This window comes from Globicephala melas, chromosome 20 (genome assembly GCF_963455315.2).
Source record: "Globicephala melas chromosome 20, mGloMel1.2, whole genome shotgun sequence".
In the NCBI taxonomy this organism is placed as follows: Eukaryota; Metazoa; Chordata; class Mammalia; order Artiodactyla; family Delphinidae; genus Globicephala; species Globicephala melas.
In genome coordinates this window covers 27,143,119-27,168,466 of record NC_083333.1, presented here as the reverse complement: position 1 = coordinate 27,168,466, position 25,348 = coordinate 27,143,119, and the positions used below count along the sequence as shown (strand labels likewise).

At 55.7% G+C, this 25,348-nt stretch overlaps 2 protein-coding genes across 4 annotated transcripts in view; both read right to left on the bottom strand.

Moving 5' to 3' along the window:
- Window positions 1-13,295, bottom strand: part of TTYH2 (tweety family member 2) — a 39,925-nt gene extending 26,630 nt beyond the window's left edge. For both annotated transcript variants that reach the window (XM_030837554.2, XM_060290168.1), the window contains exons 1-3: window positions 13,102-13,295; window positions 5,668-5,840; window positions 235-346 (exon numbers count right to left, since the gene is read on the bottom strand). In XM_030837554.2, the coding sequence (XP_030693414.1) occupies window positions 235-346; window positions 5,668-5,840; window positions 13,102-13,230 (414 nt within the window). In that variant the 5' untranslated portion in view covers window positions 13,231-13,295. The remainder of the gene's footprint in view (window positions 1-234; window positions 347-5,667; window positions 5,841-13,101) is intronic.
- Window positions 13,296-18,252: 4,957 nt separating this feature from the next.
- RPL38 (ribosomal protein L38) lies at window positions 18,253-22,657 on the bottom strand. Of its 2 annotated transcripts, none has more exons than XM_070044517.1 (5): window positions 22,571-22,657; window positions 22,326-22,359; window positions 22,103-22,163; window positions 19,071-19,193; window positions 18,253-18,327 (listed from the first exon to the last, which is right to left on the bottom strand). In XM_070044517.1, the coding sequence occupies exons 2-5, from the start codon at window positions 22,326-22,328 to the stop codon at window positions 18,302-18,304; spliced, it is 213 nt and encodes a 70-aa protein (XP_069900618.1). In that variant the 5' UTR covers window positions 22,329-22,359; window positions 22,571-22,657; the 3' UTR covers window positions 18,253-18,301. The 2 variants fall into 2 exon arrangements, with proteins under 2 accessions (XP_069900618.1, XP_030693413.1); XM_030837553.2 differs by lacking the exon at window positions 22,571-22,657 and adding an exon at window positions 22,477-22,566.
- Window positions 22,658-25,348: the final 2,691 nt, after the last annotated feature.

The following is a 25,348-nucleotide window of genomic DNA, read 5'->3' as shown; positions in this document are numbered from 1 at the left end:
AGCCGTCCTGGCCCCCAGGACCCCGCAGCCTTTCTCCTTCGGTCCTCACTCCTACCCCTGCCCCCTGTGCCCCCCGCCCCCCAGCCTGGGGAGCAGAAATCGCCGGTTGGCTCCTGGCGGGACCAACTGGCAGCCCCAAGGGGAGTCCGGGCCCCCTTGGAGCCGAGCTGGCTGGGCTCTGACTGGGGCTCTCGTTCCCACCACGCTGACCTCACCGGCTGCCCGCGACCTTACCAGCACGTCGATCCCAGAGAAGGTGTGGTTGGCATTGTCCAGGGAGTAGATCAGCTGGTACACCCCGTCGTTGGCCTCGCTGTTTCCATAGAAACCAACGCCCACCGCAGCACTAGAGGCAAGACCCCAAAGTTAGAGGTGACACCCAGAGGAGAAATTTTGTTAGTATACTATTTTTTAGCGCCGTTTAGACTTCACAACGAAACTGAATGGAAAGTACAGCAATTTCCCATATACCCTGTGGCGCCTCAGACGCCCAGACAGCCTCCCCAGCCGTCAACAGCCCCCGCCAGAAAGGGACAATTGTTACAACTGATGAACCTACGTGGACACGTCATTATCACCCAAAGTCCACAGTTTACATTAGGGTCACTCTTGGTGTCGTAGCACAATCTTATGGGTTTGGACAAATGTATCCGCCATTATAGTTTCATACAGAGTAATATCACTGCCCTTAAAGTCCTCTGTGCTCTGCCCATCCATCCCTCCCTCATTCCTAACCCCTGCCAACCACTGATCTTTTTACTGTCTCCATAGTTTTGCCTTTTCCAGAGTGTCATATGGTTGGAATCCTACAGTTCGTAGCCTTTTCAGACAGGCTTCTTTCACTTAGTAATATGTATTTAAGATTCCTCCATGTTTTTTCATGGCTTGATAGCTCATTTTTCTTTTTTTAAGCGCTGAATAATATTCCATTGTTTGGATGAACACAATTTAGCCATTCACCTACTGAAGGGCTTCTCAGTTGCTTCTAGGTTTTGGCAATTATGATGAAAGCGCCTTTAAGCATCCATGAGAGCGCGTTTTTGACTTTAGCTGAGGAACTCTTTCCCGGGGGTAGGGGAGGGGGTGGTCTAGAGTTCTGGCAGATGGGCTGGCCGGGGGAGGGAGGAAGGTTCTGGGGCAGCGGTCTCTGGCCGGGCCAACTAGCTCTGCAGCACATTTCATTCAGCCAACAAGAAAATGCTCCTGTTCTCCAGTCCCGGGGCTCTGAAGGGTGGAAGATTGCGGGCCGGGCCCTAGGGGTTTTGATGCTACAGTAGGTCTGGGAGGGGCTCAGGAACTCGTACCTTTGCCAGCTCCCCAGGTGACTCTGACACACGTGGGCTTGGGGACCACTGAGGTCTCATGAAATCACACTCGCCTCTCCCAAACCCTCCAAGGGTTGGGGATGCCCCCTCCATTCTCTATCCTTTCACCTCCACTTCCCCACACCACACACGAGGCATCTGTCCTGCTGAAATGTTTGGGCTTCTAGAAAGTCCCTTCTTAGTTTGAGTTAGGTTGAGCTGAAGCCTACCACCTTAAATCACGTACCTGCTGGCTCCTGGCTGTCCTCGGGGCCAGACTGGAATAAGCTTCCAATTCTGCAAGGCACCCTGTCAGACATCTGAATGGGGCTCTGCGTCACCCTTTCTCTGCTCTACGAGTCAGATGTGTCCTCCAGGCCCCGGTCTACATCGCCCTCTGGTTCAACTCTCTCTAATCATGTCACGTCACCCTTAAACGTGGCCTCTGCGTGAAGCACCTAAGCCCAGCTGGTCCCTCCAGCTCCGAGCACAGGGGGCTAATGCCCTGGGGTCCTCCCTCCCTGTCACTGACCTTGTGGTCCATTAATATTCCTGGATTTCTCCCCAGGAACTGCCGCTAAGCCCAGGCGTTCCTTCTTCCTCTAGTGCTGTATTGCTTTTTGTTTTGTTTTAAATAAAAGAGGAACTTTAAATCCATCCCTGTGAAATTTCATCTAGTTGGTTTTAGTCCAACATTCCAGCCTGAACAAATCATTCGAAGTCTCGCCTCTGTCACTGATCATACTTTCTCTGACTCATACCCCTGGGGGTCCTCTCAAGATTCATTAAACAGCCTCCTTGAGTTTTCATCCAAAACGCTGATTTTGCGGGGGAAAGATGAAGACACATGTGCAAACGCTTTCACCCTTTTTCTTTAAACAGGGCAGAACCTGGGATGGAATCCCCTGGGAGACTGTTCTAGAAACCTCCTTCCAGGCTGCCCTTGACCCCCAATTCAGTGTTTCTCAGAAAGCGGTCCATGGACCACAGGACAGAATCACCTGTTAAAAGCGTAGGTGGGGTGGGGCGGGGGCGGGGGGCACACCGCACCCATTTGTTACCAGTATGGTCTGAGAATGTGCATTTTAAAACAAGGTTCCTATCTGCTTCACGTGTCTGACGCACGCACGCGTGCACGCACCAGCTAGTTTGGTGAAGCCATGAGTAAATCAGTATTCTCTGCATTCATCCAGAATTGTTCAACCAGGTTTGAATCCACTTAACCGCACCACCACACAATCTGTAAACACAGCATCCGCAGGGATACTGGGAGGACCTTGGTCCAATGCAGAAATATTCATACATTAAATGTATTGTATTTCTATGAGCTTCTCTTTAGTCACTTCATCTTTTAAATTTCAGTCTGCTCTGAAAAATACCTTTCGGTTGCTCCTTGTGTTTCTAACTTTCTCTGCTAGTTCTCTGTGTCATGAGCCAGTGTTTTCTGGGGACGCGGCCTCAAGCCAATGCTCTCCCAGCCTTTTAACTCTCCCTTTCCCTCTTTTCAACAACGGAGGATTCTACTTTTGCGTCTTCTCATGGTCTATGGATTTATCGGAGATGATGGTTCAGGAGGGGCTGTGTAATTGCACCCAGTCTTCGGAGACAAGTCTGTGGTGCTGCCCCTCTCTGGTATAACAGCACCGCTCCCTTAATCAAATGTTAAATCACTCCCAAAGAGAGGTGCACTGCGAATTCTCCTCATGTCCCTTTTGCCTTGTTCATTCTTTCTTCTACGGATTCAATCTCCCCTCTTCTCCGGGATCCTTGCTGTCAGAGCTCAGCAAGACTCCCGCCTCCTAATCCCCCCGGCCTCACCTCGTATCCCTTCTCCTTCTGCTTTTGTTGGCCCCCCCTCCCCGCTTCTCTCCCTCAACTCACTCCAGCTGGGCTCCAATCTGAGCACGACTCCAGTGAAGGTAACTGTGGGCCTCCACCGCACTTACTGCCTATCCCCCACCCTGCTGCACCCCTACCCCAGCCCCCTCGCCCGCCCCTCTGCTCCAGCCACACTGGCTTCTCTCAGTGCCTTAAAAGTTTTGTGCATCCCACTCCTGGGCATATACCCGGACGAAACTATAATTCAAAAAGATACACGCACCCCTATGCTCATAGCTGCACTAGTCACAATAGTCAAGACACGGAAACAACCTAAATGTCCATCGACAGACGAATGGATAAAGAAGATGTGGTCCATGTACACAATGGAATATTACTCAGCCATAAAAAAGAACGAAATAATGCCACCTGCAGCAACATGGATGGACCTAGAGATGATCATACTAAGTGAAGATAAGTCAGACAGAGAAAGACAAATGCCATACGATATCACTAATATGTGGAATAATCTAAAATATGACACAAATGAACTTATCTACGAAACAGAAATAGACTCACAAAGAACAGACTTGTGGTTGCCAAGGGGGAGGCGGGGTGGGGGAGGGATGGACTGGGGGCTTGGGGTTAGCAGATGCAAAGTATTATATACAGAATGGGTAAACAACAAGGTCCAACTGTGTAGCACAGGGAACTCTATTCAATGTCCTGGGATAAACCATAATGGAAAAGAATAGGAAAAAGAATAACTGAATCACTTTGTTGTACGGCAGAAATTAATACAACATTGAAAATCAACTATACTTCGATAACATAAATTAAAAAAAAAAAGCTTTGCTCCCCCTCTCCCCCCCGCCCCCCCGCCACAGGGCCTTTGCACACACTCCAATTCCCTCTGCATGGAAGTATCTCCTCCCAGCTTGCCCCCACCTTTGCCTAGTTCACGCCTTCTCATCCTGTTGGTCTTGGTGCCCTTGTCACCCAGTTCACACCCGACTCGAGTGGGCCATCCAACTTCACGCCTATGCCTTGTCTCCAGAATTACCCTTTAATTCGTAAGTACTCAGATCAAACAAGCACATGATCCTCTGTCTCTCCCAACAGACCGAGAGCTACAAGAAGGCAGAACTGGTGGCTGTTTTTCTGATCGCCGGCTCCCTCGTGCCCGGCCCAGGCGACCCGGAGAATTCTGAAGGAGGAGCTGTGCCACATACACTCCCGTTTTGAGTTTTCCTTAAGCGGCAGGTCATGATTACTTATTGGAATTGACCCTCCCAAGTCATTCTTACTGTTCCAAAGTATTCTTCTGTCACTTGCAGTATTTTTTGCGGAAAAATCTGAGTTCCTAGGAGAGAGGGCTGCCTGCGTAGCAAGCACTGCTGGTCTCTTTGGCCGTCTCCATCCTGTCTCTCCCTGCCCGCCCTGCACACCTTGCTCTCAGGAGGAGGCTGTTTAATACCAGGTACTTTGCAGGAGGCTCCTTTCTGCTGGGAGTCATGTTTGTCTTTGAACTTGCGACCATGGCTCAACCTCTCTCCTTTAAGTTTATGATTTAAGCCCCGGCCGCGTGTCTCAACCAGCCCTGGTTCCCTTCCACGTGTTTGCTGCTTTGTCACCCCTGCAAAGCTGCTTTGAGTCCTTGCCTATCTTTTGGCTTAGATGCCCTGACACTGCAGGCAGGACGGGACCTTGAACGTGATCTAATGGAGAGGAAAGCCCGGGGGATGAGGTGAGCCGCTAGGGATGAGCCCCATCTGCCTCTTGTCCCGGGGCCAAGACAGTGCTGTGGGTTCTTGGATACAATGGACAATTAGCCATGAGGCATTCCACCCCTTGGGTAGGACCACCCCCCGGAGCGTTTCAGGAGGAGCTGAGGCTTTTGGAAAAACCTCTGTAGATACAAAGACAAGAAAAATACAACTGGTGAACACAAGGCCCGCGTGTGTGTGTACACTGCCTGGGCAGCGTGGCTCTGACACACAGTTAGAAAGCCTCACTTCACCATCCGAAGCAAAGAAGACCCAGCTGATGGTGCTAAGAGCTATTGATCTTGTGAGAAGATGGCATTGATCTGGACTGGAGTCAGACTTTGATCGCAGACCCCGGGCGGCCGCTGGGAGGGGACAGGACGCAGAGAGCAGCGATGTCGCCGGTTAACTGCTCAGGGAGCTCGCTGCCAGGCTGGAGAGACCCCCCCGGGGCAGGGGCCAGGGATGCACGGGAGCCTCCCCTCGCCACCCAGGGCATCTGATTCCCACTGTTGGGCGAGAAAAGGCACAGCTTTCACCCTGGAGACAGGCCCTCCCATCCAGGTACCCGGAGCTCAGGCAGGAGAACATGGCCAGACAGCTGAGGAGCCACTTGGGGTTTGCCGGTGGTGGGGTGGTGCGGGAAGTGGAGGGCGAGGCAAGACCCAGATGGTCAGGCCCACTTTTCTTCCGCTGTGTCCGCCTTGCAGCCTCACACGGAGACCCCCGCCAGGCCCGCCCGAGCGCGCACGCCGGGCCCGGCGCAGAGGGACACTCACCAGCAGACGAGCCCAGCCGCCACGGCCGTCCAGGTGATGCAGCAGGGGTGGCGATGCTTGGTCTGCACCGCACTGCTCTGCAGGGAGCAGCACACACACACCAGGTAAGCCGCGAGGAAGACGAGGTTCAGGCCCAGCCCGACGGCGGCCACCAGCCCCAGGAACAGCAGCGACTGAGGAGGGAGAGGCCTGGGGTCAGCACTTGGTCTCATGGGTGGCAGGGGTGTCGGGAAGCGCCCTGCCCTCGGGCTGGGCGAGGAGTGGGGGGCAGAGGAGCTCAGGTGTGGGTGGGGGAGGATACGAGATGAGTGGTGGAAGGAGGAACGGCTCAAGCCTGGCCCCCAGGTCCGGGGCTTACACACCTGGATGCAGGTGCGGACCAGGCATTGTCTGATGGATACTCTGAGCTGCTCAAGACACAAGGCAGGAATCATCCCCAGACAGTGAGGTCTGTGGGCAGTGCTCCGTGTGACTGAGGGAGACAAGATGGATGTCCGTGGGATCAGAGCATCCAAGGCCTCCTGGAGGACACGGGGCTGGGCGGGGTGTCTCAGAAGCTGAGTGGGGCCTGTCGCAGGGCAGGGAAGGGATGCCCTGGCGGATGTGCCCCACAGAGCCTTGTTCCAGGTATTGGGGTACATCCTCAACCAGAGGCCAACTCTGCGCTGGGGGAGGGGGGAGACGTCAGGAGATGCACCTGGGGCATCCCTCTCATCACATCTTGAAAGGGACGGCGACCCCTAGATGCCAATTGTGGCAGCAAAGCCCAGAATTCTGAAGGGGGGAGGAAATGCCGTCTCAGGCCCGCCGAGCAATCAGGGTCCTACAGAAGGAGCCGCTACCCGTCAGGAGGCCCACAGCCCCCCCACTCCTTGCCTTCCAATCTCGATTCAGCCAGATGGACGCCAGATGGCAGCAGGACTGGTGGCCGCCAGCCAGGGCTGGACCTGGCTCTAAGTCAGGCTCCCGAGCTGACAGCCTCGCCCTGCTGCCCACGTGCCCCGGGTCGTTCCCAGCCCAGAACCCCCAGTGCTCCAGTCTGGGCTGTCAGGGCAGGGTGATGAGCAGAGTCGGGGGAACACTGGGGCCCTTCTGGGCTAAGGGGGAGACAAGACTCAGGCAGGGGCATGTGCACACCAGGAGACACCCCTGAACACAGAGGCTGGGGTCTGCAGTCCCGAGGCCCGGGGTCGTCTTGGACGGGGGTGGGCAGAGCCTCACAGGGGAGAGGGTGTCTGCTGAGCCCACGCAGCCGCTCGGCCCGTGAGGGCTTGGGCCGGCCTGCGGACCCCTGGCCTGACCTGCTCAGCTGGTCACCTGGACCGACGGGTTTCTGAGCCTCACGGACAAATGGCCAAAGCAGTGGGGACAGCCCAGAGGAGGACAGGAGAGATGGCTCAGGGTGGATGTGACGAAGTGTGGCTTTCGCCTCCACCTGGGATAAATATGTCTTAGGTACTGCCAGGAACTTGCTCCCCGACCCCCGACTCAGCAGCATGGGTGGTAAGCCCTCCTCCTCCAGGTAACTGGGAAGGCCCAGTGGACCTGACCACACCCCCCTGCGGAAGTCCTCCTGGGTGGCAGGCGCTGGGGCTCCCGGGCCAGGGCCACTGGGCCTGTCCCATGGACTGTGCCAGGAGGCTGGCCTGGTGAGACGGTGGAAGAAGCTGCCACTAGCCGGCCCCCAGCCCATGCCCCTCACTGGAGGCCCTGTAGCCCCAGGCCAAGGGGAAGAAGCCAAGGATGGGGGTTTAGAGCCTCGCTATTCAAAGCGAAGTTCACCTTCTCAAGCCCCACCCTGGACCCAGTGAATCAGAACTGCACCAAGAGATATCCCAAGAGATCTGTATCTCATTGAAGTTGGGGAAACCCTGATTAGTGTCAACAGACTTTCTCAAACTGTTTATAGCAGCTTAACCTTTTCTTCAGACTCGCTTAGCAGAGCGCTGATGTACAGAGAGCCTCTGACTGAGGGGTGGACGTAAATGCCAAGCTTTGTCCTGGCCACCCCCTCGCAGGCCTGAGGCCCCTCTGCTAAAGCCCAGGACCCCCGTCACAAGTTGCAAACCACTGTGCATATACCCCAAGAGCCAGCAACCCCACTCCTGCATGTTCACCTGGCAGAAAGGAGGGCTCATGTCCCCCACAAGATACATGCAAGAATGTTCACAGCAGCCTAACACTGCGGTAATAGCCAAACACCAGAAACAAGCGAAATGTCCACCAACAAGAGATCGGATAGATAACAGGGATTGGAGCCACACGATGGAATATGACGCAGTTATGAAAAGTCAACTGCGGCGACAGCCAGTGATGTGGGAGAATCTCACAGATGTCACGGTGGAGGAAACAAGCCAGATGACACAGCAGAGACTGTGTGGTTTAACTGACGTAAGATGCAAAGTCAGAGAAACTCATCTGTAGTGACAGAGGTCCGAATAGGAACTACCTTTGGGAGGGAATCAAGTGGGACGGAGCCTCCTGGGGGGTCAGGAATACACTTTGACTGGGATGGTGTCACTCACACACACACACACACACACACGTATTGAGGTGTACACTTAGGGATGTGCACTTCCCTGTAAGTTAATCCTAATTAAAAAGAAGGTAACAAAAACCTGGATAAACCTTTTGTATAGATTAGAGACTGGTTAACAGCCATATTTCCTCCCAGCTACCCTGGACAGCCTCACCCTCAATCTCCCCCCAAACAGGAAAACCCACTGACTCTATCATGGGTCCCCATCCACCAAGGAAGGACCTCCAAGGAGTAATCTCGACTTGGGTTGGTGCCGTTTCAATCTCTCCAAACCACAGCCCGTCCCCACCCCTGAGCCCCTGCCCTGGCTCCCCTGTTTCATGCCTCACAGCCAACTCCGGCCTCCTGACCTCCTGCAAGCCTCATCTCGTGCGCAGGGCCCTGGGATTCCAAGGCCGGGGGGCAGGGGTGGGGCTCCCCAAGCTGGGCATCTGGTCTCATTCGATTACCCTTGGTGCAGCCCATCCCCGGGGAGGCCCCGTCTGGGAAACCCAAATGCGGAGGCCCTTTTGTTAGCAGTTCCCCTCCAGAACTTTCCTCGGGCGCTGGGAGCACGAGGGCAGGGGCAGAGGTTAGGGTTAGGGAAGGAGGAGTTGGAGGGGGGAGGGAAGAGGAGCCTGAAGAGCCACCTCCCACGGCCACCTGGGTGTCACCGGCCACCTTGGTGTCACCGGCCAGCGGCCAACGGGCTATTATTTTCCGGCTGCTAATTAACACTGCGGGTCCCCGTGTGTCTGGGTGCGGGGAGGGCGTTACAGGGAGGACCTCCCGTCCAGAGGAAGCCAGGAGCTCTGCTCACACGGCCTCCTGCTCTGACAGCGCCGAGAAGGGAGCGTTCCAGGGCAGCTCCTGCGGCCGCCGCCTCCCCGCCCCCGCGTCAGGGCTCGGGCCTCTCCCTCGTGGCAGTGACTTCCATTAGTTCTGGTTTGTCACTTTGCGATGAGAAACCAGAGCACGAACCCAGGACCCAAGCTGGGGGCAGCACTGACCGACTGGCATTCTGGGAACGCCGAGGCTGCAGCTGCATCGCGAGGGGCTCCTGCACTGGGGCGGGGGAGTGGGCAACAGCCCGAGCGCCCCTCGCCCCGAGACCCCAGGAGACAGAGAGTGAGCCAGCCGAGGGGCGAGGCCAGGGCGAGAGGAGCCGGAGGGAGAGGCAGTGACTCGATATGGTGCAGCCCCTCCCCCCCGGGGGCAGGGCGCAGCGTGACTGTCCAGCTGACCGTGACTCAGGGCTCAGACTGAGTGAAGGGGGCTTCCTCTTCCCAAGCTCGACTCCCCTCAAATCCTGCCGGCGGGCCTCCCCGCCTGGCCTTTCCTCCTGAGGACTGCCCCCCGAGTTGGGGGAGCCCTGTAGTTCTGGGTCTAGCCCCTCCCCCGGCCTAAGGACACACACTTGGGACTCTCTGGGGAGTCTAGGAGCGGAACCACCTAACGTCAACACACGGAAATCCGTGCCTCCGTGTAAAAAATTAAGAGTGTCTCCTCTACTTCCTCACGCGCGTCCCAGGAGAACGGCTGGGCTACGGACGCGGCTGGGCTGTGGACGCGGCTGGGCTGTGGATGCGGGGCAAGGACCGACGGCGCAGGGCGCACACAGGAGGCTCCTGCACATGCGCAGGCAGGAGCAGCAGTGAAGCTTGGCGCAGCACTCGGGAGCCGCCGGGCCTCTCGGGGACAGCACCTCCTCGGTGTCTGGTCTCCCACCTCTCCAGGGAGGCGGCCGCATGCTGACGGTGGCAACTGAAGGAGGAAACTGCAGTGGCTTGTTCTGGGAGTCACTGCCGGGGGCAGTGCCAGGGGCCCTTTCTGTTGTCCCCAACTCTGTCCAATGGGCACCTGGCCAGCTGGGGCTTCCTCCTTGCCAAGCAGGGCTTGTGGCAACTTAGGGAGCGCCGGGCGCTGGCCACATGCTTTACACCCACTAACTGATCGGGTCCCTTCAGTAGCCCTTCGAAGCAGGGATCTGCTCCATCTCCACTCCTTCTCTCCGGGCAGAGGTCAGCAGACTCAGGCTGAGAGGTCTGGGCTGCTTCCTCGGATGGGGCTGGGGGCCCAGCGGGGCCGGGGCGTCCTCCTCCACCTGGGGCTCGCCTCACCTGCCCCTGCAGACAGACTGGGCACGACCTCCCCAAGAGCCTGGTGGATGGAGCCCAGGTAGCCTGAGCGAGGACTCAGGGTCAAGTCCACTGGCAGGGAGGGATGGAAGGACAGCCATCAGGGGGCTTCCATGGCTCCCCAAGACCCCTGAAAGTGACTGACCCCTGGGAGCTCTGCTTCCTCAAGGAAGTTCTGGGAACTGACTTTGCTCAGGATGTCCCAGTCACCAGGCGACCTGCTTTTCACTCCTAGACCTCCTTGCCTTCCAGATCCCCCGCACGGCTCGTCCCCGCCACGGAGCTTTCCAGGACGCACTGCCTGTTTCCAGTTCCATTTAATCTTTGTGTACACACACACACACACACACACACACACACACACAGAGTACCACAGGACGGTACTGTTCACTTGGACGTTTGGGGCATGAGCTGAAGCCCCCTCTGCATGAGTCTTTCAGTCCTTCCTGATCAGTGACTGTAGACACAGATCTTCCATCTGTTCTCCATGGGTTATGGTACTTGGACACGTTTCTGAACCTCAAGGCCAGTCTGCGTAATGATTTGCGTCACTGGGTCCTATCACGTGCTATGGGACCCTCTACGTACTAAACATGTTTCAAGGGACATCTCATTTAATACTTGCAGAGGAGGAAAGTGAGGCTCAGGGAGGTACAGACACCTGCCATGGTCACAGTTTGAGTACTGAGATGACTGACAGCAGAAGGTGCCCAATCCAGGGTGTTAACTGACGTGGTGCCCTGACTTGGGCGGTGACCGCCGCTCAGGAGGAAGGGGACGAAGGTGGGGACGTCCAGGAGAGACCCACGGTCAGACAACAGGGGAACTTACCAAAACAGGAGCCGCCTTAAATAAACACCCAGAGCCAGACTTCCCATCCAGGCTCACCAGACTCATCTCCCACTCAGAGCCCTGAGGCGGCCTAAGCAGTACAAGGAGGGTAGGGGTGGGGCTGGGTGTTTGGCGGCCGGGGAGCAGCGGCCCTGGGGATGCCAGCACAGTGTGTCAGGGTCTGAAACCCCGGGGAGGAGAGGGGCAGGGGCTCTGAGTGGGTCCCTCTGGCTCATCTGCCACCTCTCCAGGGGACCGAGGGGGGTGGCCCAGGCTCAGGCCCTGCCAACCACAGCTGCTGGCCAGACGGGAGCTGTCTCTGGCGGGGGGAGTGCCCTACCGCCCCTCCCCACACACCAAGGTCTTCTCCACCCAGGCCAAGAGTTTACTTTTCCTCCAGGGGAGAGGAGAAAGCTGTGGTTGGAGGCCCCAGGGGCAGGATCTGGGGCGCAGGGTTTGGGACACAAGGACGTGGGGTCAGACACACACACACACACACACACACAGTACGCAAGCAACACAGCTGTCTCTGAAATCATATCCGCCTCTTTTCATGCATTCATTGGGAACGGAAGATTCCCTGGAGCTCTCCCCAGGTGGCTACATTCTCAGGGAACTGCCTTCCCCAGGCAGGGCTCGGGGAGAGGGAGGCCAGACAGACAGGGAAGGAAGAGAACTCGGCAAGCCAAACCCGGCGACGGATCCCTGCCTAAGAGCAGGAAGGGGTCCTGATTCTCTCCTCCTTCTGGAAGGGCAGGCACCATCTGCCTGGGGCCCGAGGGTGACGGGGACACTAGGGGTTATTATTAGACTCCCTGTCACTGGCACCCTGCACACCCTACTGGACCAGGATCCCCGGCGCCCTGCAGGAGAGAGTCCTGGCAGGGGAGAGGTGAACAGCCGACCCCTGCTCAGCCTCCCTGGAGGCCCCACTCTGCCCTGACTGGCCTCACACCAGGAGACTGCAGAGAGCCTGACACGCAGGCAGAGGCTGCCGGGGGTCAAAGTCCTGAACAAATGGGCCCCATCTTGGACTTCCCAGTCCCGGAATCTTTGACCCAACAGAAAACTACTCAGCCTGGCTACAGGGGCTAGAGAGGGCTGGGCCACACCTGAGAAGGCTGGGAGATTCTGCAATTGTCTGGGCGGGGAAGCCTGGGGAGCACCCCTTCTCCCCAGGGGTGCAGAAACCGCGGAGGCCAGCAGAGCAGGGCAAGGAGAGAATTGCAGGGATGAGGCGAGTGGCTGGCCAAGCCGCTAAGATCCCAGAAATCCAGGGCCTAGAAGGTGTGTCTGTACAGAGAAGGAGGGTGCGCTGGTGTGAGATGGGGCTGATGGGGGCCACCTTCCTTCCCCCAAATATCCACACGTAGCTGAGGGTCCACACCCCTCTCCCCCAGCTCTGTCGCCTTCCAGGAGGGGCCCAAGTAGAGGTGCTGGCAGCGGCTTCCACGCTGCAAGCAGGGGCTGGGGAGGAGAGTTGCTGCGGAGACGAACCGGGAGACCGGGAGTTTCTGCCCAAACTTCTCCCAGAGAGAGCGCGTCTTGTAACCGCAGAAGGAGGAAAACGGCGGGGCCCTCCTCAGCATCTCCGCAGCTGGTGCGGCGGAATCACCGGGTACGGGCACAAATGCCCCTACGCCGCGCGGCGCTGCCCTCCCCCTCGGCGCTCAGCCTCCCCGCCCCGCCACAGGCAGCCTCTGCGCCCTTCCCCCCCGTGTCCCTCGGCCGGCTTAACTCCCATCTTTCCAGTTGTCCCGGCCCATGAGGTTCCCAGACCGGAGGGCCGTAGGCCAAGGACTCGCGGGGAAAGGGGAGAAGGGGCGAAGAGGCTGCGGGGAGAGTGGGGGACGGGGTCTGGACGCCTGTGGAGAGCGGCGGGCTGGGAGGGCGTAAGGGGTGGCGCGGGGACTTGGGGCGCCGGGTCGGGGGGCGGCGCGGACTCACCTCCTGGTAACTCTCATCGCGGGGCCTGAAGGTGCTGTCCACCGGCTGCAGGCGCAAGCCGACGTGCGGGACGCTGTGCAGCCACACCACCCACCAGGGCGCGATATACTCCACGCGCGCCGCCAGCATGGCTCTGCCGGAGTGCGCCCGCCCGCTGCGACCGCCGACCGCAGCCCACCGCCCGGCCCGGGACGCGCGCCCGCCCGCCCCGCCCCAGGCCCGGCCCCGCCTCGGGCCCACCCCGACCCCGCCTTGCCCTGGACTAGGCCCCGCCCGCTGAGCGCGCGCGCCCTCCCCGCCCCCTCCGGGGGGGGCGCTCCTCGCCCTGTGCTCACCCTCCGGCTGCAAGGGGTCACACCGAAAAGCCTGAAGCGTGTTTTTGGCCTGGAATCTGTCCTGGCCCCACGGGCGAAAGAGGTGGAAGGAGAAGTGGAAACAGCCCCCAGAAGGCTTCTGAATCTGTCTCTGAACAGCACTCTCTAGGTCCCCGGGCTTCTGGTCACTTATCATCAAAGCCAGCATGTAGAGGGTCTATGAGTGCCGCGGGCAGTCATGGCGTGAGAGGCGAGGCCGGCCGTTCCTAGCCCTCTTAGAGGGTAGTGAACTGACAGACTGGGGAAGGAAGGGACCCAGTCCTGGGTCACTAATTCCGTATTCACTCTCAACCGTGATTGAGCATTCACTCTGTAAGCCACGTGGGTTCAAAGACACGGTCCTACCCCGGAAGCGCCCAGCGCATCTGCCCAAACTAACGGGTGCCGCCTGGAAAGCCCCGGGCGGGGATTAAGAGAAGCAGCCGATTCTTACCAGCCGGCGGGACGGGGCGGGCCCCCTGGGGAGAGACCCTGGAATTGTCCTGAGGGGAGGGGAGGGGAGGGAGCACCGGGAGCGCCGGGAAGGGCCGGACATCCCAGGGAGACGCCAGAACCGTCGAGAACACAAGTTTATTGAGCGCCTACTACGTGCCAGGCACTGTTCTGTCCGTGAACAAAAGCGGATGGAAGCTCTGGCTGGGAGGGGATCGCAGTTTAGCGGGAGGTGGTAGCAGTACCCACGTGAAGACGGACAGCGTGCTAGGTTAGCGATGTTCTGGAGAAAAGCAGAGCAGGGTCGGCGCGTCAGGATGCGGGGGATGCGGTGGGGGCAGCCCCGGATCCGACATAGCCTCGCGGAAGGACGCGCGGTCCTGCGACCCAAACCGCGTGTCGTGACTGCGGGACGCGCGGGGCGGGAAGGAGGGGGAAGGCTTGGGACAAGGTCCAGGGCAGGGTAAAGGGCCGCCTGAGGTCGGTGAGGTGGGTGTGGGGCGGTTAAGGGGTCCTGAAGGGATCAGGCTTGAGTTACAGACAGTCTGAGAAGTGGTAGCGAGGCGGGTAGAGACACGGGTGAGAACAGAGACCCGGGAGAGGCTTCTAGGTTTCTGGCTTGGGGAACGGGGTGGATGCGGGTGAAACTCCACCAAACACGCGTGGCTGCTAGAGGGGGAGAGACCACACACACCCCTTCCCCTATCAGAGATCCAGGGCTGAGAGATGGAGTCCTGTGCTGTGGTCGAGACCTCTCTCTCCTCCGGGAGGTCGCGGTCCGGGTCAAGGTTCCCTGAGCCTGACTGCAGCCGTCCATCTGCGCAGGCCCAAAGCTGAGGCACAGAAGCTGGAGAGCACTGTTCCTGTCACTGGGGTTTCCTTTCATTAATTCAACAAATTTTGATTGAGCACGTTCTCTGTTCTAGGGAATACAGTGATGAGAAAAACACACGTTCCTGCCGGCATGGGAAGTTTAATAGGTGAGGGGAGGCAGCCTTTATCCCACTCAGTGATTAACTATAACCCCAGCCCCGCCCAGCCCCCCCCACCCGGCCCGGCAAAGTGCTTTCAAGAGCCCGGTGTCAGTGTGTGAATCGGCACAGTCTTGGGAGGGGGGGATATTTCCTGAAAAATGACACGTGAGGTGAGAGCTGAAGTTAACCCCCAAGTCCTGGGGGAGGGTGGATTCGGAGCAGGGGGACAGTACACTGTGAGATCAGGGACCAAGGTCCGCAGGGGACGGAGTGGAATCAGTAAATGCAAAGCCCGCAGTGAGGGGAGCGACAAGAAGGAGAGGCTGGCACACCACCGACAGGAACAGACCGGTGGCAGGCTGCCAGGGGCTGGGGTGCAAGAGGGGACTTTGGGGTGGTGGGAATATTCTCTCTGGATTGCAGGGTTGGTTACACAACTGTACACGTTTGTCAAAGTACAGAGAACTGCATACCAAGAAGGGTGAATTTCACTGTAAATTATACCTCAGCCTTACTTAAAAAATATATATATATATAAAATTTATATATATATATATATTTTTTTAGTTCTCCAACCAGGGATCGAACCCGGCCCCTGGCAGTGAAAGCTCTGAGTCCTAACCACTGGACTGCCAGGGAATTTCCCAAAATAAAGGTATTTTTCAAAAGAGAGAGAAACAAGTTGTCAAGGTAGGCCTGGGCCAGACCACACATGGCCCCAGAGGCCCTGGTCAGGGTCTTGGTCTTGAACCGGCCGTGCTGGTAGCTCAGGAAGACGGACCTGAAGCGGTTTCGTAGGGCCCTCGGCGGCGCTGATAACCTGCATGGTCACGCAGCCCCCAGGCAGCCCCGGGACCTCCGGGATAGGCACCGCCTGGTGCCACATACACGTTCCCCTCCCCCTGCCCGTTGTCAACAGCTCTGGCTGCAGCTGCTGATCCCTGCCACAATGACCCGGAAGTTAGGAGGATTTGGCATTCCTCTAGGAAGATTAGAGTCACTACAGCAAACTGCAAGTGTCTTAGGGGAGAAGGGAGGGCGAGGGCATGGAGTGCACCCTGAGCATCGACTTTGCTGGAGCTGGGGCTGGGCCCAGAGACAGAACGGGTCGGGGAAGGGTGGGCCCGCAGCCCACACCTGAAGACGCTGACTGCACAAGCCCACCCTCAGGGCCATCACCGCAGCCACGGGGTGCAGCCTGGAACACACAAACCTGCTGGGCCGGTCTGCACCCAGCTGGACAGTGACCTTTCTAGCTGCTTCCCCGGAGGCCTGCTGACCTAGACGGGACGCCAGTGAAGCAGAGAAGCAGAAGAGAAACGTGAGACCTCCCAGGGCCTCGTTAAGGGCGTCGAACAGCCCTCTTGCCTACGCAGCTCCCCATTCATCTGGCGTGGCAGGAACCACTTCACCCAAGCTGACCGGCTGACCTCAGAGAGGCAGTGTCGGCCCTGGGCACCAGAGGGCTTGAACACATACCGATACATCAAACCAACTTACGCAGAATCTCTGGAACCAGACCTGGCCTCAGCGAACTTTTAAAAAGTGCCCTAAATGACTGGCAGGCACAGGCCGGGGCTGAGAACCACAGCATGAAAGGATGCCTTCTCTAGACAAATGCCTGCGGGGTTTGTATCCTAGGAACTGGGGCTGGTCTCTGCAAAATGTGCTGGGACAAAGGGAGCCCAAGTGGTAAACCCGCCCTCTTCCTGGGAAGCTGGACCAATGAAAGGGCGGGCAGGACTGGAAGCCGCTGAAGGCGCCCCATCTGGGTCTGTCGACAACCAGTGAGCGCCGAGGACCCTTGTGCCGGAGGAAACAAAACCCGAACTCCTCAGGACTAGATTGAAAAAGGACCTCACATGCCTCGAATTCTTATAGAAAAAAGCCTACAAACGATCTCAGCCACTTGGCTACTTGGGCGTAGATATCAGTGCAAACCACGGCCAGACCTTCCCGGGCCGCCGGCGCTCATTTGCCGTAGTTTGGCGCCACCTCGTGGTGCACCCACACATCCGTGCCAAGACCCTAACCTCGATGGTGTAGCTCACTGGACTCTGAAACCACTGCAGTGGGGACTTGCCATAACCTTCTGGGAACTTAGTGCTGGGAAAAGCGCCCTGGCGACCCCCACTCAGCTGCCTGAGACTGGTCCTCGGGCTGGGGAAGACTTCCTGGCCAAGGGGTAATGAGGCCACAGGACCTGTGCCGGGCTCGTCGTTGTCACCAGTGTGGGAAATTTCCTTATTTCAAGCTCAATGAATCACTTTCCCTGCTTAAAAATGCGTGCCTCCTAAAACACTTGGCCCTCCATACTGCTCTGTGGGGAAGGGATGGGGGTCCTTCCACGAGGCAGGAGGGGTGCATGTAAGCGAACTGCCCTGCCACCGTGCAGACACTCGCTGGCCACAGGGGACCAACGCCCACGACTGAAGGCGATTTTGCCTTCTAAGTATTGCCCTATCTGCGTCTGGAGTCCTCCCCGGGATTGGTAACTGGCGCAGGGGGAGCTGCGGTAGTTTCTCAAGATCATTCATGTCAGCAAGCAGTGGAAGCAGGACTGAATCCCCAAGGAGCCAGGCCTGGCTGGGAGGTGGGATTCGGGTCTTCATGCACCTGTCTGAGCAGCGTGTCCTATCCCCACACCCACCACTGCACTGCCTCAAGGTCCGGGGTCAGATCTCTGGCTCCTCCATTTAAATGTTCAGACCGGTCTTTGGGTTCCAGGGGCTCCTTTCGCTGGGCTAACATCCACTCATCTCCATGCTTAACTCACAGGCTCCTTCTCAGAGCCCCTCATCTAAACTGTCCTCTCATCTGCGTTCATCTCACGGCACCAAGTACCACTCCCGAGCTCCACTTAATCTTGAGTAGCACTTAGGAAACACACAAGAGTGAATTTTCACTCCTGTGCCTGAGAACACAAGTGTCTTAGTCGAGGGAGGGGAGGGAATCACACATCCACCTCCGCATCAAGAAACATTTCAACATGGCAGACACAAAAGCGCCACCACCTCCTGAGGAAGAGACGGCTTCATTTACTGCCGTTTCCAAGAAGGCTGATCAATTCCTCCTTTTAACTATCATTTTCATGACAAGGGAGCTCATTTTACCTAAATGACTTTTACATCCCACGAGTGCAGACTGGCTTCACTTCCACCAATAATTGGCTCTTTTAACTGCCTATTTCCATCTACTTATTTTCAAACTTAGGCTTAAGGAAAAAAAAAAAAAGATGGCTTTATTTGTCCACTGGGATCACAGCCCAAGATTAGGGATGCAACAAGGTAGCAACCAGGACCCCCATCCTATTCCCACCAGAAGCCATTCCAAGTAACACCCACACCCCCCATCCTCAAAGAAAAAGGCCATTTTGAGAATTACAAATTTTTTAATACAGTTCAAATCAGTGTGCGTGATTCATTTCAGCTCCTTCACTGCCAAACCTAGAGGAAAAGAGACACCAGAAGTAAGCCACTCAGAAGATTATTCATTTTATCTGAGCTACTGCTTGTCTGGATTTTGCACTTAAGCTACAGAGGGTTCGCAAAGCTCAGAAATTAAGCCCACCAGGACGGTTTCGCTTAAAACATAACAGTTAGCGTTTGATGATAAAAACGTTCCCTCTCTCAGCCTTTCTAAAGACGTTCCAGTTAGTCTTACAAGGGCAAGTGGTGCTGGCTGACTTCTCACTGTGAAGCAGCAGCCTTTGGAACCCCCTCTGGGCTCCTGGGGCAGTTTCCTCCCAGGTGCCCTTTTGAGCCTTCCACCACCAGGACAGGCCCCTATGCTTAACTAACCTACGCTCATGGCCTGTTGTATTTAATAAGTCCCTCAGCCTATAAACATGGGGGTCATCAATATACCAGCACCTACCTACCTTGTAGGGCCGCGGTGAGGATGAGATGAGTGACAGAATGAGCATCGGCCGTTATGCTGCTGCATTAGGAAAGCACTGAAGGGGCTGAAACAAACTTTCCTGTGGCCACGGAAGCGATTTCTGCTATGGGATCTAACCTCTGAAAACCACACATATTCCCTGCACTACAGCCGCAGCAAGAGCAGATACTTAGACAAAGTACAGAATGGACTTTCCTCATTCTGGGGACAAGTGAATAAACAAGGTGGTGACACAGGGACCCCCACACTCCGGGCTGCTCCCCCCCGCCGGGGTTCCCGCCTCACTCACCTGGGGGCAGGGACTGCTTCAGCTTCTCCGCCTTCTCTTTGTCTGTGATGACCAAGGTGTAAAGGTACCTGCTACATCGAACCTTAAACTTCACATTATCCTTATTTTTCTTGATCTTGACCGCTATCAGAGACCAGAATTAACAATTAAACTGTATCACAGAAAAGAGAGGGCGCACAGTCCACCGGCTTTGTAGGTCTGCAGGGCGTGGCACGTGTGACAGCTGTGCTTGCCTCCCTCCACTGTCCCTCTGTTGAAACAGAAAACAAGATGCCCCCGCCCTCCTCTGAGCTCAGTATTTAAAAATAATGTCAGAAATCTTCATTTCCCTTACGTTACTACTCAAGAACCTGGAGCTTAATGTTTATATTTAAAACACAGGTAGTATCTGGTACACTGAACACATCCCGGAACATCCTGTGTCCATCTCATTATTATTATTTTTTAAGGGATGAAAGTAGCTCATAAAGTAAGGAGATGGATTATCTGCTGAGATCAAGAGCTTTCCACCACCCTTCCAGAAATAACTGCATATGAGATGCCATCGGGGGCGATGCTAAGGCTCTTCCTTCAGGTCCGCCCCCCGACATAATGAGCATGTGCTGAAGCTTTTCCTCAAATGCGAGCAGAACACATGTCCTGGGCTCTTTATTGCTTTAAAATTCCATCTCGGGAACACAGCTCAGACCACAAAGAGCCCCCCAAGTGTGCTCGAAGTTCAACAGCGCAAGGTTTGAAATGTAGCAAACAGCGTGGTTATGTGCAAGCGTCGATGCACCTTCATGAGGCCGCCACCTATTCTGGCGGCAGGAAGACACCCGCTTCCCAGGTTACTCATGTCAGGCACCTGTCAAGTTCCCCGTTCCGACTTCTACAGCACAGGTAACTTGCACTCACAACCCACAGCTCCATCTCTGCCAATAAACTGCTCAAGGGGTGGGACGTGTCACAGGAAGCAGAAGCTCTGTGGTCCTGCCGAAGGCACGGGCTGCCTTGGCTCATGTCTTAATAAATCAGGCACATGGATATTTACTCAAACCAACCTATTTTGCTATCTTAACATTCCTCCCAAAGCTAAGTATACTGCGTCGTCCCTAGCAGCTGCTGTACATCTATAAACTAACTGAACCCTCACAAGATAAGGCAGACGCATCGCTTAAAAGTGTTTATTCAACATCATGTGATGCAGCAATGCTACTTACAGGAATATACTCAAAAGCACAGACAGCAGCAACAAGAGATGTTTGTACAATGTTCACAGCAACATTATTCACAACAGCCAAAGGCAGAAACCACCCAAATGTCCATGGACGGATACGGAGAAACAAAATGTGGCGTGTGCACACAATGGACCATTTAGTCTTAAGGAGGAAATCCTGACAAATTCTCCAACGCGGATGAATTCTGAAGATCTCATGCCAAATGAAGCAAGCCAGTCATGAAAGGACCAATACCAGAGGATCCACTTACACGACATACACCGAGAAGAGCCAAACTGATAGAGACGAAGTAGAATGGTGGTGGCCAGGGCTTGGAGGGAGAATGGAGACCTACTGTTTAATGGGTTACAGAGTTTCAGTTTTGCAAGATGAAAATTTCTGGAAAAGGATGGTTGCACGACAGTGTGAACATACTCAAAGCCAGTAAACTGCACACCAAAAAAGTTCATATTTTACAATTAAAACTATAAAGAAATATTCAAAAGTGTATTCACAAAACACTCACTGAGCACCCTATCACATCCAGGGGAACGTGACCCCTACTCTCACAGGTCACTGTCTAAACTCAAGCTCCCCAACAGAATTAAAATGCACAGCCATCTGATGGATTTGGTGTCACTTGCTCAACGTGCTGACGTCTCCAAGAGATCATCTGATCTGATCCTTGCACCAATACTAGGAGACAGATGTCATCACCCCCTCTTCAACAGAAAGAAAACAGTGGGATTGTGTTTACCTTGCTAAGGACAGCTACCTGCTGGTAGAGCTAGGATCTGCCCAGGCAGTGACAGCAAATTCCGTGGCCCGGACCAAGGCTGACCTGATACATTTCCTTTGTGCACCACAGTACATACAAAAACACAAGCGCACTGTCACCCGGGGTCCCCACCACCCGTCAGGACAGACATTCCCACCAGATGCTACTTGTTCTCACAGGTGGTCACCAGTTCACACAGCACCAGGGGATCAAAGGCAACAACCTGTTTCAGGTAAAGGGGACACAGACATGACTCTCCCTGAAGCCCCGTGAACTCCCTCAAAGGCTCTCCTGCACGCCACTGCTTCACCCTACCAGTGACACAGGGCATCAGAGACGGCTGGCACCTCAGCCCACCTTAAAGTAAGTCAGCCCGAGAATACTCCACCTTCACGTGTTATCCGATTTTCTCTTTAGCACAAATCTGGGAAGGAAAGAAAGCTATAAGGAGCAGCACAAGAAAGATGACTCCGCATTAAGGCAGTTCAAGATCTAGTATAGAGCACAAGCTCCCCACACCTCCTTCAACTACAACACAGGCACACCAGCAGAATTCCCTCCCAGTGTAGAGAGAACACGCTGGCAGCTGGGGCTGGCACACGTCCACCAAAAACTCGCTGTTTTATGTTTCTGATGCCATCAATTACTTTTCCCTTCGTTTACAGGCTAGGACGCTAACACACGTAGAAGGGAGATGACTTAGTTCCTTGTGAGCAGGGCCTGTGCTCAGCCCAGAGCCTAACATGCAGCACTAAGTCGGGGTTTACGAAACGCGCGTTTCCAGATTTTCACCCAGTAAGGGTTCCGTTCTGAGCACCTACCATACACAGGAGGACACACACGAACAAAACACCTTAGGACTTTTCTTAAACGTTCACATTTAGCTAAGGAAGAGAACACACTGGCCAACCACCTTTTCTTACGCGAGACCTGCTAAAACCACTGCTTCCCGACAGCACGCACAAGCTTAAGCAGCCGCCCGGCCCAGCGCCCGTGCAGGAGCGGCTCCGCGCCAACGCGACCCTTTCCACTCGCTCGTCTAAACCCTCACTTACATTTGGCGTCCTTTCGCCTGGCTGTGAGCAGAAAGTCCTTAATTTCCTCAATTTTGCGAGGCTGCAACACAAAGCAAAAAGAAGCAACTGTAGAGACACGCTTTTCTAGGATGGTCGGGCCCACCAGCCCCTCTCGGGGCTCGGAAGACCCTCGCACAGGCGCCCCTGCCCTCGCCCCTCGCCCCCCAACCCCGGAAAGGCCCCAGGCAGGGGTCGTTCTCACCATGGCGACGAGGCGCGGAGAGCACGGGCAGAACCTACGGGAAAACAAGCGTCAGTGACCATGGGATGCGGGGACCAGCAGCTACCCCGCTTCCCCTCCCCACACCCCCGAAATACCGGCCCCATCGCACTCCATCCTCCTCCCCCCGCACCTGTGATCCAGGCCCTGGGTCCCCAGACATCACCCAGCCGTGGATTACCACGGATAACACCCCACTCCCAACGCAGGGCCCGAGAAACACTCACCGTGAACAGCCAGAAGCGAGGAGAACGGAAAAGAAAGACTTCCGTTTCCGGGCAGTTAAGCCCTCCCCCAGAGGAAGCTGGGTACGGTGTCCGCAACGGGTCAAGAATAACACAGGCGTTCGCCTTTCCCATTGCTGCGTCTCTTCCTGGATTAACAGCGCGGCTCCCCGAAAGCAATGGGCCGCTTCCCTCCACCACTCCCTACCTCCTCTATCCTCCGGTCCAAACCCCACCTTGGCTTTGCTAGGTTTTATTTCAGATTCGGTTTGAAGACCTGTGTTAGGACTTACTATCTACTACTTTCATTAGACCTGTGTATTGGGCATCTACGCAGAGATTTTTTTTTCTTTTAAATGGAGGGACCCTCCTACGTACATTTTATAACCTCTTTCTAGGGGTTCCTCCCTTTTCCTTCTGGTCTTTTTTGCCACGGACATCTAATGTGTCATGGGCAGGGCCCTCTTGCTCGCCTCTTCTTATTGAACGGAGCTTTTCCACTGGCTGCTTCCAATTCCTTTAAGAACTGGTACCATAAAAGCAAGTTAAAACTTGGAATAGGGGCTTCCCTGGTGGCGCAGTGGTTGAGAGTCCGCCTGCCGATGCAGGGCACACGGGTTCGTGCCCCGGTCCGGGAAGATCCCACATGCCGCAAAGCGGCTGGGCGCGTGAGCCAGGGCCGCTGGGCCTGCGCGTCCGGAGCCTGTGCTCCGCACCGGGAGAGGCCGCAACAATGAGGCCCGCGTACCGCAAAAAAAAAAAACCCCAAAAAAACCAAACATGGAATAGCTAACGTTTTATGGAACACTCACACCGGGCATCTCCTGTACTAAGCACTTTACCCATAGGGCCTCTGTGATCCTCGGGCGTGCTTGTGATGGGTGGCTCCGGTCGTTTACTCCAGTCTTACCGCAGAGAATGAAGGCATGTCAGTTGCTGGGAGAGGTGAAGTCAGGACTCGGAAGCACGCTCCCAGACTCTTGACCACCTCCTCACTAGGCTGCCCACCTGAAACGGGCTGGCAGCTCTGGGAAGGCAGCGTTCCCTTTGCCCCTTTGGTTCCTCGCAGCCTTCACCCCATTCCTGGTATTATTTTCTCAGCACAAATTTACCCTCAGCTCTTCCAGAACGTCTTTTCAGGCAGGCTCCGGGAAACCTGAGGTTATCGATTTAATTTTCATCCTCCACTTTATTTTTAACCTCCTTACAAATGTCTACATTTTATTATATTTGTTTCCTCCCCAATTTAATAACTGCACAACAGAATGTAATTGCCCTGTGCGCATTATTACAGAGCAGCTCATCTGAAGAGAAAAGAGTCCTTTACCATGAACTTCGCTTTGAACCCACTCCCCCCCCCCCCCCCCCCCCCGCTTCCCTCCCATTAGACAAGCCCAGGCTGAGCATTTTCCTAGAGATGCTGGAGATACAGGGAAGGATAAACCCACAGTCCTTGCCCCTGGGAGATCACGAAATCCTCTAATGGTGCTAGACAGCCTTTTAAAAGAAGGCAAACTATGTTTCTGTGACTACAGATGCTTCTGGGTGTTAACAAAGAGAAAAGTTAATTGGTAGGGCCTTAATGTGAGATTATCTGAAGGTCAGGAGGCCTCAGCTCTGACCTGAGAAAGACACTCTCAAATCCCCCAGCCTGACCTGACAGCCCCCCTCCATCTCAGGCTGATGCCTTTCTGGTCTTTTCTCCCCCACTGCACCGCCAAAAGCAACGACCTTTTCAGCCCAGCCAACCGGTGTCTTAAGGGCACTTCCTGACCCCAGGCATCGGCCTGTGCCCTCCCCTCTGACCCTAGGTCCTGTTTATCCTCAGAGCTCAGCTCCGCCCTCTCCTCTGGGCAGGACCCTGCACCTCTGCCTCCTGTCACCCGTCACTCATGCAGCAGTTACTCCCACCTGCCTTTCCATAGGCTGTGCGGCAATGTTAAACTTCCCATACGTTTGCACCGACTTTTTTATAGAGGCGAGGACGAGGTTCTGCATTCTGTTGATAACTCCCAAAGTGCACTGCTCATACATATACAGAGGTGCTCAGTGCTGACATGCAGGATCCTCGAGATGGTTGCAGCATCCGAGATCACTCACCATATGAAGGGTGGATAGATTGATGGAGGGATGTTTGGATGAATGAACAAAGGGATGAAGAGAGGGAGGGAGGGAGGGAGGGAGGGAGTGATTAATTCGGACAAAGCAGTGCCTGGCACATAATAGGTCCACAAAAATATTTGTTGAGTGAATGCCTGCTGCTTCTCCCCACTGGGACCTACAGGACAGGGACAGGGAGAGGGGCTGCCCCTTCCTTTTGGCAGTGATCCCAGAGACAGATGTTTGCCTCTTGAACTGCATAAGAAGAGAACATAGATGTCTAGTAACAAAACACAGAGACCAACCTCCTGGGGGTGCCAGTGGGGGAGCTCAAGGTTTCTATAAGAGCCAGGAGGCAGCGGGAGAGGAGCGGCTCCCCGAATTGCCTTTCCCACTTTATGCTGCGCTGCAGGGCTGGGCTTGTCCACGGCAGGCGTCATCCTGCAAAAACCCATGGCTGGCTCCAGGGGTTTTCCGGGGGAGGTCACACTACCTCTCTCTCTCCTCCCTCGGGTGCTGCTGTGAAGCCCAAATGGGACAACGAGAAAAGCCAGAGTCAGAGCCATCCTGCCTGCCCCGCCCCGGGTCTGAAAATCCCCGCCCGGCCCTGTGTGTAGTTTCCATCAGTGGCCACACGAGGGCGCTGAGGCCGTGACTGGAAATGGAAAGCGAAGATTCTGG

What these genes read in the sequence shown, in the direction of transcription:
- RPL38 (XM_070044517.1), bottom strand. An exon ending in CAGGCGAAAGGACGCCAAAT is followed by an intron (nt 19,194 to 22,102) that starts GTAAGTGAGGGT and finishes GGTCTCTGATAG; the next exon opens with CGGTCAAGATCAAGAAAAAT. An exon ending in GAAGCAGTCCCTGCCCCCAG is followed by an intron (nt 18,328 to 19,070) that starts GTGAGTGAGGCG and finishes CTTTTCCTCTAG; the next exon opens with GTTTGGCAGTGAAGGAGCTG.